The sequence below is a fragment of the Amphiprion ocellaris genome, chromosome 20, assembly GCF_022539595.1.
Source record: "Amphiprion ocellaris isolate individual 3 ecotype Okinawa chromosome 20, ASM2253959v1, whole genome shotgun sequence".
NCBI classification, from domain to species: domain Eukaryota; kingdom Metazoa; phylum Chordata; class Actinopteri; family Pomacentridae; genus Amphiprion; species Amphiprion ocellaris.
The window spans coordinates 31129184-31141249 of NC_072785.1; the positions used below are offsets into that span (position 1 = coordinate 31129184).

The 12066-nt window shown below is 42.6% G+C and overlaps 1 protein-coding gene across 1 annotated transcript in view; it reads left to right on the plus strand.

Moving 5' to 3' along the window:
- Positions 1-251: 251 nt before the first annotated feature.
- mgaa (MAX dimerization protein MGA a) overlaps positions 252-12066 on the plus strand; it is a 37510-nt gene continuing 25695 nt past the window's right edge. The window contains exons 1-9 of the mRNA XM_055005980.1: positions 252-341; positions 437-1326; positions 3081-4860; positions 6321-6408; positions 6562-6681; positions 6762-6890; positions 7105-7227; positions 8657-9339; positions 10240-10519. Coding sequence (XP_054861955.1) covers positions 252-341; positions 437-1326; positions 3081-4860; positions 6321-6408; positions 6562-6681; positions 6762-6890; positions 7105-7227; positions 8657-9339; positions 10240-10519 — 4183 coding nt within the window. The remainder of the gene's footprint in view (positions 342-436; positions 1327-3080; positions 4861-6320; positions 6409-6561; positions 6682-6761; positions 6891-7104; positions 7228-8656; positions 9340-10239; positions 10520-12066) is intronic.

A 12066-nucleotide genomic window follows, 5' to 3' on the forward strand; every position in this document is an offset into this window, starting at 1 on the left:
AGGAACAAGACAGCTCCTCACATTTCACAACTCTGTAGAATGACTCTGTTATCTGGAGCTTCCTATGGTTCTATATTGGACAACACTGGCAGAAACCATCAAATGCAGATTTACAACATGCATGACACCAGCAGACTCTTGTTTGGACAGGATGTGCAGCTAGTAGCAGTTAGTGACACTTGATGTTCTTGTTTTTCAGGATGCTGTCTTGAATAGATGTATAAACAGCAGGATCCTCCAGGAACCTGTTCATGGCTCCTAAGAAGCAACATAAAGGCATGGTGTCCCATCAGGAAGGGGCATCCAGACCTGCTCTGGCCCCTGCAGCTGAACGTCCACCTGTACGCTCTGCTGCTCCAAGACCGGGGAAGGCGAGCGAAGGCCGAGTGGATCAAAACAGCCATGTGACTAGCGAGGAGACAGATTTCAGGGGTAGACGCAACATGTCCCCATCCAGGGAGGCTGTCAGGAGGACCGGCGGACTGAATCTCCTCAGTCAGAGAACCTGGCGCCTGAAAGCATCTGTAGAGGCGTCCGAGTGACGCTGGACAACAACAGCATGTGGAACGAGTTCTACAGATGCAGGACAGAGATGATTCTTACTAAACAAGGCAGCAGGATGTTCCCCTACTGCCGCTTTCGTATATCCGGCCTGCATCCTAGTAAAAAGTACACTCTGATAATGGACATCCAGCCATTGGAAAACAGCTGTTACAAGTGGACAGGTAACAGCTGGCAGGTTGCTGGAAAAGCTGAGAGTCATATAAAGAGCCAACCGTTTGCTCATCCAGAGTCCCCGGCGACGGGTCAACACTGGATGCAGAGTCCAGTGTCCTTTTACAGACTGAAACTCACCAACAATGGCTTGGATCAGGAGGGGAACACTATCCTGCATCCGATGCACCGCTACTTACCGCGACTGCATGTGGTGCAGACGGACAGAGCTGCTAAAGATGTAAAACTGAACGGTCCTAGTGTTCTCACCTTTACTTTCTCCCAGACTGAGTTCATGGCAGTCACTGCCTACCAGAACACTCGCTTTACTCAGCTCAAAGTCGACTACAACCCGTTTGCTAAAGGCCTGAAGGAGGACGGATGCAGTTCACAGAGCCTGAAGCTGAATCCAAACTCTGGCAAAGAGTTGCAAAAAGACGAAGGCACGCCAACTATTCAGCAGCATCCTGTGAAGAAGAGCTTGAAGTCGTTGCTGGCAAACCACAAACCCAGAAGCTCCAACACAGCAGTCTCAAAACCTTCAGATGTTCAGAAAAACTCTACTACAAACAAAGATCCGTCAGCTGCCAAAGCCCTTGGGGAAGCCTCTTGGTAAGAAGTCTACTTTACAGTGAAAAAGGTGTGTTCAGTTGGTATTAAATGTCAGCTTTGAAAAGAATACAAAGCCACGTTTCCTCCAGTGTCTCCAAAATGTTCAACTCTAGGGACAGATGTTGGGAACAGTGTAAAGAACTAAAGGGTCCCTCAGTTTGGTATCTGTGTTACCACCACATACGTACAAAATTTCTTCTTGATTGGCTGCTTTGGGGTGGTGAATGGGTGTGTTGTCTTTTTTTGTTCATTGTGTTTCTCTTTGTCACTGTTACATCAAGTATGTACTATTTGTCCCTGTTTTGGTGCACTCACAGTTAATGTCATAGTTAATGTTGTTGATCCGACACAGCAGTGGAAACAAAAAGTCTGAGAAGACCAACTAGGGTGCTGTTCCTGTCAACACCTCCCTTCACCTGTACGGAGTTCTTGCAGTGAAAAGCTGTCCATTCAGAGTACAAGCCCTGCCCTGAAAGTTCCTGAACCTTCAGAAAGTTCGATATCCCAGAGCCGGGAATTTCCGGGGATAGACTTTTTTCTGAGCTTTTATTGAGAATCTGGTTCCTGGTGGAACCACAGATCCAAAAGTTATTCTTAGTCCCTGGCAAAAGTTCATGCAGTTGAAAGGTTGTTCAAGAGCAAAGACCAATCTTCTGATGAATGGCCACCAGCATATTTAGAAGACACGTTCAGCATCTGTCTAGCAGCTACTTTTGCTCTGAAGCAAAGAAGGAGCTGCCTAGCAGTCTGACATCATTTCCTCTATAAAGCTGCTTCTGCAGATCTTCTGCCCAGTCAGACCAATCAGAGCAGACTATGGACTGTTAAAGCCCTTATAGTGAACTGGGTAAAATACTCCAACCCCAATTACCACCAAAAGTCCCCAGAACTTTCATTTCCAGGAAAGAATATGTGGGAACCTACAAGGAAATAAAAGATTCCTTCTACCATTTGTTGTATGGTTTCTCCTAAAGTCCAAAAAGATTTGTTCTAATATGTTGGTTTATGTGAGACGATAGAAATCCAGTACAGTAAGGTCTATGTTACATGTTATGTGTACACAAGGGTTAGCATGATTTTAATGTTGCCAGCTCATGAAGTCCAGGTGAGTTCATGAAGATTCCTCTGCACGTCTCTTTAGGAGTGCACATGCTCGTCAGTAGAACTCATGTATGGAATATGTAGATCCAACCCACTGCACGTTGGCAACAGAATCCTCAAGAAAACTGCAAAAGTAGTAAAATAGCAACAAGTACACAACCATGGATGTCTGCTGGTATCCACCATCAAGGAAGTCGAGACTTAACTGTGTTAGAGACTGAAAGGTTTTTTGGACTTGATGGTCCAAAAGCTCAAGGATCAAAAACTAAACAAAAACTAAAACTAAACTTGTTTGTCACTGTGGGCTTTTAACAAATGACTGTGTAAAATTCTGGAAAACGGCAGTCACTTCCACTACTGTCAGTTCTGGTGGGCAAGCAGAGAACATTGTGGGGATTTAGCTAGCCATAGGCCACCATGACAAATACTTCTGCAGTGGTTCATCGCCTTCGGCCAGAGCAGCATTTCTTTGTACGAGCACTGCACTTTTCAACAGTTGATTGCGCTATTTTAAAATTTGCATCTCTACTTTGTTGTGATTGGTTACTGTGCATATAAAGTTAACATGTCACAGTTTCGTTCAGCAGTCTATACATGGCAGGATCAGCAACACTCGTGCCTCTAATGTTGTGTCCTATTGTTTGGTTTCCCAGCAGCATTGGCTCGCGTCCAACTCAGAAGTTAATTTCTGAACTGATTCGTGAGGCGCACGTTTCCCTGCAGAGGTGCAACCTGGAGCAGCTAGGCCTCAATCACAGCAGCTCTCTCAAATTAGAGCAAATTGACACTAAGAACACAACCCTGAAAGGCAAAGGACAGGAGGTTCCTCAAAGAGATGATATTTCAGTCAAAGAACCAACAGGGAAAAGTGAAACCATTATAAGAAAGAGGAATGTTACGGAGGAAACACACCATTTGAATTCAGTAAGGTGTAAGGACAATGCCCAGACAGACCGTTCTGTTGCTGATGCTTCAGCAGGGTCCTCCAAAGACTGCCAACGTATTCCAAAGACTCCATCAGAGCAGACTGCAAAGCCGGACAAACGGCCAGCTCGGTTGCCTCTGCCAGCACTCGCTCTGTTTTTGAAGCAGCATTCAACAAAATCTAAAAAGACTAAGAGTAAACCAGACTCTTCTCCCCTAGCGCCCCCCTCTGAACCTTTGTCAGAATCACTGAATTCTGCTGCAGACCTTTCAAGTCTGCCTGATAAACACACCACAAATGCAATCGACAACTTGAAGGATCTCGGCGGCGATGTCACTAAACTCAGTCTCCAAGCCTCCAGTGGAGACTTTCATCCAGATAAAGTGGTTTTGAATGTTTATCAGCCTTCCAGTGTGTCGTGTCCAGATGCTGCTGCTTCAGGTCCAGTGGGACCAAGAACTGATGATCAATCAACTTCGTTTTCTGAAAGTCCAGGTCCAGAGCAAACAGTCCCTGATGGTACAGTGTTACCCAGCCCAGGGCAGCCATTTTCTACCCTCGGGGAACCTACACCCACCCTCTCCTCAACACTTGCTACCTCATCGGCACCTCCCCTTTTGTCCCCACCCCTGGACACAGTGTTACCTGTCTCAAACTCACCACAAACACCACCTGAGTCTTCAACACTACCTTCAGACTCCCCCACCTTGAAGTCGGAGTCTTTTCTTCCTGACCCAGAGTGTTCATCTTTTGGCTTTGAGCCTTTGTCTCTTGCGAGTTCTCCAGAACCGTTACCTCCCCTGCCGGACTCGATAGCTTTAGAACTGGATGCAGCATCTTCTGAAGCAGCTTGTACAGCAGAACCTCCTGAGGACTCACCGCCAAGCAAAGACTCATCTGTGTTTAAATGGCATACAGTGTTACCTCTGCCTGAACCATATTTAGATGCTCCCTTCACAACATTTCAGCCCACATCAGAGACTCTTCCTTTAGAGCTTGTTACGCCACCTTTGTTACCTTCAGAGACTCCCTCGCACCCTGAACCACAGAGTCTGAACACAACCACGCCTCCGCCGGATTCCCCTCCATCTTTTCGGGAGAGCGAACAATCGCTGCCTTTTCCTGCAGAGCTGTCCCCCCTCGCCCTTCAGTTGCCGTTGTCTCCGACCTTCTCTTCTTTAGATGGAGAGGGACTGTCACCCACGCCTTCCATCGCTGACCTCGTGCACTTTTTCTCCACCGATGATGACCTTGGGATGGGGGTGGAGTTTCCGAATACAGAAGCAATGGCTGTTCCATGCTTGCCTCCACCTGCAGTAGAAGTACAGGAGCCTTCTCCACAGGTGCAGCCAGTCCCGGTCAACAAGCCCTACAAGCGCAAGAAGTACCGGCGGCGAAAGCAGCCCAGAATCAATCTGAATCAGAAGACGGATGACACCGCCTACAGGAGTATGCGACCTAACCTGGAGGAGGTGGAGGAACAGTTGTTTGTCTCATTCACATCAAAGGTAAAACAAAGCTTATTCTGCAAGGATTTATACATGTCATTTTCTGTGTTTTTAAATAAAATTTGTTGATAATGTCGTAATGCATACAAACATATCACGCCCCCATATTTGTCTTAGAAGACGCGTTAAACTGTGAAGATGAGCCGACTCAGATTCCCTCAGCAAACCCTTAAATTTGATCCGCCACTGGTAAAATCAGTTTTCTTCCTGCACGCGGTGTTATCTATCTGGTTTCCACTGTGGGAACCTCAACTTTTGTACTTGTTCTGACCACGAGACCTGTTGCTGCAGAACCTCTTTCAGGTTCAGTGAAGAAAAAAGTACCTACTGCAACATTGCTTTATGGGTTACAGTGGTAATTGGTTAAACTCAGAGAGGACAAAAGTCTTCTTCTCCCTAACATCAACAACATAAAATTCTCCATATAGACTAAACACAACTCCATTGTTCTATTTCCTACATCGAAGTGGAGTTACGTCCAGTAGCTGCTATTTTTCATTGTTTTGGTTCGCTCAGGGTTATGGTACGTGTCCACAGGATCCGTCAATTTCTAGCATCCCGTTCATTGTCTATGTGAAACGCACTGCATTGCATGCAGGTTGTGTTGGAGCACGTTTCGAGCTACGCTGTAGCACGTTGCCCCGGAGTTGCCTGCAGCTCATTTGCATAAAGTAGTTTGATTTCTACTTTATTCAAATGAGGCGCAGGGAGTGGAGGTCTGACGCCTCACGAAAGTTTCGTGAGACGTCTAAACTAGCCGTCACTCAGCTAAAATGAGGACAGATTCAGCAGCTTATTTCTGGCCTACACTGGGGCAGGTGAGGATAGCAGCATTTTGTGTAGCCTTCTTGATGTTCTCGTCTAGCAGCAGTCTTCTCCCTTCTAACATCGCCATGAACAGTGTAGCATTAGCCACATATTCTAACATAACAAACCTTTGTTTTGTTCATAGAATTGGAGTTACATCTAATTACTAATATAATCTAAATTACTGTCACAGTTGGAGCTATTGAGTCCTACTCTGTAATTGAAATAGAAAGGCTGAAAGGTCCAATTAGAACTGATAACGTCCCCATATACGCCATCTCTTGGCCACCTTGAGTTCCTGCAGTGTAAAGCTGACTATTGTTACCTTAAGCTATAAGCAAAAGGTTAAACTTCAGCTTTTTTAGGTGTAACATCCCTTCACAAGCACAGACAAAGAGAAGGGAGGTATGAGGGTTTATAGTCTGTTGACAGATGGACTTGATGCCCTCAGAAAATTGTAATGCGAGTGTACAAAAAGCAGAGTGTAACACCAGACAGACCTGATGCTAAATTAGATCCATACTGAAGGTGTGGTTTGTGTTGGAGGGCCACGTTTAGTCCGCAAGTTACTATTTGGCCACTGCAGGTGTTGGAGCCTCAGTAACACGTACAGGTGTTATTTTATCTGACAAACAATAAAACTCGTGTTTCAGGAGGCCCTCAAACTCCACATCACAGATTCATCTGACGGGTCTCAGACGACACCTGAAGTTCAACAAGCCGCAGACGAACCTGAGAAAGGTAATGACATTATTACTTGTTATTAAAGCCTCCCATCTATTAATTGAACACGAGTCAGACTAGAAACTAGTCTCAAGTGGTAGTAAATATTTAGTTTTTTCTGATGTCAATTTATCAGTTTTTAATGCTTTATTGACCAAACTCTTCTTTCAGCTCTGACGTTTAAACCCTCAGAAGGTCTGCAGGATACGATCGATGCCTTCCAGAAGAATCTGCTGAATGACCTGAAGCTGATGAAGCACAGGCAGGTGATCCACCCGGTGCTGCAGGAAGGTACGTATTAACCGCTGGAAGCTGGTAGGGCTGTAGAAGTTCAGTCCATCTAACCCTCCCTGCTTGTGTTGCTTGTTCAGTCGGTCTGAAGATGACGCTGCTGGACCCGACTCTGGCCATCGACCTGCAGTACCTGGGAATCCGTCTGCCCATCCCCCCTCCAGGAGTCAGTCTGGAGCCGCTGACCCAGGACCTGCAGTCCAGTCAAGGTGAGCATCAGAAACATCTGAGGAGCAGCTTGTAGGTTCAGGGAGTTAATGTGCTGAAAAATAAAGTGTGTTAGGTGAATGGCCTTCCTTATCATATGGAGTTTTAAATCTGCTTCCAAAACCAGTCAGACTCTGTCCAGTGAAACGGTTAGAAACGTGGATCCTAACGGTAAATTCACCACAATGCGACTCTTAAGTTATCTTTTATTTTCAGGCATTTCAGCTGCGTTTGTGTCCAGAACAGGAAAAACTACAGATGTGACTCAGATTAAAGGCTGGAGGGATAAATTCAGTCCATCAGAGGCTCCGTCCACGCCTGTATCCTCCAAACCTGAAGGTGAGGTTTCCTTTTGTTCTCCTTCACTCTGCTTTGGTTTAGTTTAATGTTTCGACTCACAGCGAAGCTCATATAGAAATGAAGCGTCCAACATTCACCAAGTGCCTAAAAAAATGATGGCTCCACCCACTAAAGATCTATCTATCTATCTATTTACACTTTTATTATTTCTGAGCAGCGCTGCGTTTGTTTTATTGATCCAGTAGGTTTGAATTTCCTCTCAGTCTCTCTGTGGAAACACTGCCTGCAGTTCAACCTGGAAACTCACAGCTGAGTCAGTCAAGGAGAATCACTTGTGTCGAGGAGTTCAGAATAGTTTTTTTATGTATAATTTTCGGACAATTTAATGTCATTGTGGACATCTTTTGTCATTTTTTTTTAGATTTTTCTGACAAATAACAATAGAGTTTTATATAATTTCGGTAATATTTTATTGTCTACATTAACCCACAACCCAAATATAGTGTTACAGTGGAATGTTAGACCATTCTGGAAAACACAAAACTTTTAAACTACAGAAAGTGGGTCAGACCACTCTGCTTCCAAACCCTTATTGTCCAAGATAATTCACAAACGATCCAAAATGATTCAAAATGTGTCCAACATGATACAGAATTACGGAAAATTTTCCTGAAATGATCTAAAACAACGAAAATTTGTTCAGAATGACACGAATCACTTGTCCTTGTGTCATTTCTGACCTTCCCTGAAAATTTCATCCAAATCCATTAGTCCGTTTTTAAGTAATGTTTCAGACAGACGGATAGACGGACAAACCTATGCCTATCATCACATGACTCTGCTGAGGCTTTGCTTCCCTGGCGGAGTAATAAATAATAAAATTCTGGAATGGAAAGTCTAAATTATAAGATAGAATTCAAAAATGAAGGCAGAAAATTAATTTTGGCTTGCCTCTGAATTATGAAATAAAAGAATTATAAGATAAAGATTTGCAAATGAGATGAAAAAGTTAAAATTATGAAATGTGATTTCAAAAAGTTTGATAAATTGTTACATTTCTCAGATAAAAAGTCATGCTTAAAAAGTGATAATCAAAAATATGAGAAGAAAAATCTGAATTATGAGATAAAAGTCAAACTGAGAACTTTCTCAGCTGAGTTAATTCAGATTTTTCTACAGATGTGCAGAGGAGTTCTTTATTTATTGCTATTTACAGAATCTGATGCAAATACTTTAATTCATGGTGAGACGTAGAATAAAGTAGTTTTGATTAAATACAACAGTTTATACTTAAACTTAACTGTATAATTGGGATGTAATGAAAATCTAAAGATTCTTTTTAGTCTTCGCAGTTTCTGGCTCATTAATTTTTAGATTTTGAAGATTATTTTTATTATTTTTGAAAGATTACTTGTCTTTTTAACTCTCTGGTGGGTTTTGAGGTTTAAACTGGTCCGTCTTTGTCCAGCAGCTGGTCCCAGTTTGGAGCCGCCGAAGAAGAACCTGTCGGCGTTCTGCAGCGACATGCTGGACGAGTACCTGGAGAACGAAGGGAAGCTGATCGACGAGCGAGCCGCCAGCTTCTCCCAGCCGCCGGTGGAGCCGCTGGTGTACGAGCTGCCCACCAAGAGCACCAGCTACGTCCGGACCCTGGACCACATCCTGAAGAAGCAGAACACCGGCTCTCCCGCCTCGGACCTCATATCGGGGTTTATCCCCCCCTCAAAGAGACCCCGACTCACCAAGGCTAAAGCTGGCCGGAGGTTGGAGAGGAAGCAGCGAGGTCCCAAACCAAACAAACCCAGAATGGAACCTGCAGCTGGTCCGGGTTTTGAACCGGCCTCAGCTGAACCCTCACAGATCCATGCAGGCCCCCTATTGGACAACACCTCCAAACCAACCCTGAAGAAGAGGCGGAAGGTCAAACCGAAGGCCTCCTCTCAGACTCTGTCTGAGGACTTTGCTCCGCTGGAGTCGGACTCTGAGCTCGGTCCAAACAAGGACCCCAGGAAGGACAGGCGGCCCCTGATGACCCGGTCCCTGCTGAGGCAGAAGGACCTGGAGGACAACGTGATGTGGGAGGGTCGACCCAGAACCGGCATCACTGAGGAGAGGGCCACCGTCGCCCTGACGTCCCTCTTCACGCTGACGGTGAGCAGAACTGAAACTATCGAGTGTTTTCATCTGTCGAATAAACTGGATTTATTTTCTGGAAAACTCTGTTCGTTGTTTGGTCTTTAAAATGTCAGAAAATGTGCATCAGTGTTTCCCAAAATACAAGATGACAAATGTCCCAAAGATTTATTTACTGTCATAGAGGACGAAAGAAAACAGAAAATATTCACATTTAAGAAACTGTAATCAGGCACCACAAAGACAGAAAATGACCAGAAAAAGGCGCAAAATTACCATAAAATTACACAAAATCTTCACAAGTAGACACAAAACCACCACAAAAAGACGCAAAACAGCCAGATAGAGACAAAAATCCACTACAAGAAGACACAAAACAACAACAAACATACACAAAAATAACATAAAATGACACAAAACAACAACAGAGACACAAAACCACCAGACACAGACACAAAACCACCAGAAAAAGACACAAAACAACTACGAAAGACACAAAATGAGCATAAAATGACACAAAACGACCACGAAAAGACACTAAACAACCACAAAAACACAAAAATACCATAAAATGATGCAAAACTACCACAAAGAGACACAGAACCACCAGACAGACACAAAATTACCATAAAATGACAGTCACCGCAGACCACAAAACAACCACAAAGAGACACGAAACAATCACAGAAACACAGAATCACCAAAAAATGACACACAATCACCACAAAAAGACACAAAACAACCAGAAAGAAACTAAAAATGTAGTACATTTTAAAGCTTCAGCTAGTAGTCGCCATGGTTACAGGTGTCACCATCTTTGTTTACGTGTTTTTGTGACATTTTCATAAAGCCTTAAAGTGAGTTAACCTGCAGCAGAACCACCAGACGTGATGACTGATGTCCTTCTCCTCTCCTCAGGGCTTCGTCAGCGAGAACCCGACGGCGCCCATCGAGCTGCTCCGGAGGAGAGCGCCCCCCGCCTGCCAGAACGAGTTCTGCAGGCTGGGCTGCATCTGCTCCAGTCTGTCCCACTGCTCCAGGATCAGCCACTGCGGCCGCCTCTCCTGCATGTTCGGCTGCAGCTGCCTCAAACAGAAGGTCGTCCTCCTCAAGAACCTGGACGGGTCCGACTGCAGCCCCCCCTCCCAGCAGCTCCACAGCAAGAGGAGGAAGAGGAGGAGGATGAAGATGGCCTACAGTAAGTCTGAGGGCCTCGTTAGGGATCAATGAGGGCAACAAATTACAGATCTGATCTGAGAGCAGCTGCTGTTTCACTGACAGAGACTAAACAAACCAGCATTAAAACTAGTACAGGCTTTCTGCAGGGCATTAAAAAGCATTAATAGTCATTAAATTGATCTTTTGAAAATTAAGGCCTTAAATGGCATTAAAAATCATTAAATTTGATTCTCAGTGGAATTAAAAATTTTTTCTGCAGTTTTCAAGAAAGATATTTGATAATAATGATATAATAATATATAGTTATAGACTGCAATTCGTCAGATATATGCATCTGCATAAACATGCCGAGGCATTGCGATAATTGTTCCAGCTGGTACAGTTGGCAAAAACTGCATGTTTGTAAAGTGGCCAGCAGACTGGACCAGGTGGAGGAGAGCTGGGAAATGGGGAAATTCAAATTCCAGCAAAAATGGCTAGAAAACTTGGAATTCAGAGAATGACTGCAGCTCAGGGGTGGTTTCCGGATTCAGAAATAGTGAAATGTAGGGACAGTTTTCATATAAAAATCATCTTTTAAAAAAAAACCAAACCTGTGTAATTTGTTGAGTTCACGGTCGTGACATTAAAATTTTTACAGTCTAGCATTGAAATGGCATTCAAAAGCATTAAATTTGACTGGATGATTTCTCCAGAAACCCTGTAGTAGTAAAATCACCATAAAATAAAGATGAAAAATGTACAAATATTTTAAAATGCTAAATAATACTAGAGTATCTGAAAATATTAACAAAATATTAAACAATGAATAAAATATCTGGTGGCTAACAATACATGTGAAAATCATTCAAATGTCTGAAAAATAATAATATCAGAATAGTAGTGATAAAATATCAGAAATATATTAATGTCAGAAGAAATCTAAAACAGGTCTAAAAAGTCTGAGTGAATTTTCTGAAAAGTATTTATGAAATAAAAATACAAATATCAATACAATAATAAGAAAATGTCTGAAAAATATGTATAAAACATCTGAAAAATATTTTTTTAGAATGACCTAAAAAATATCAATAAAATCCCTGAACAGTCTAAGTAAAATATATTTTTTTAAAATATGGAAAATATCAGTAAACTGCCTGCAAAATGTCAACCTGAAAAAAATTCAAAAAAATATTGATGTAATGAAGTAATGTAATAAAGGATCAATAAAATGTCAAAAAATATCAATAAAATATCAATGAAATGCCTGAAAAATATCAGTAAAATGTCTACAAATTCTGACATTCTGATTTTCTGAAAATATTTCTGAAATTGCTAATCAAGTCAATAAAACAATAACCACGTCTGAAAAATATCAAAATAAACACTTGAAAAATATTTTTAAATGTCCAAAAGTGTCGTTAAAATCCCTGAAAAATATAAATACAATAAATTTTCTTTAAAAAAATATGTAATTTTTTAAAATCATAAAATGCATAAAAAATATCCCCCCAAAAAGTCAATAAATGTCTTTAAAAATCAATGAAATGCAAGAAAAATGTAAGTATAATATTTCATAAAAAGTCT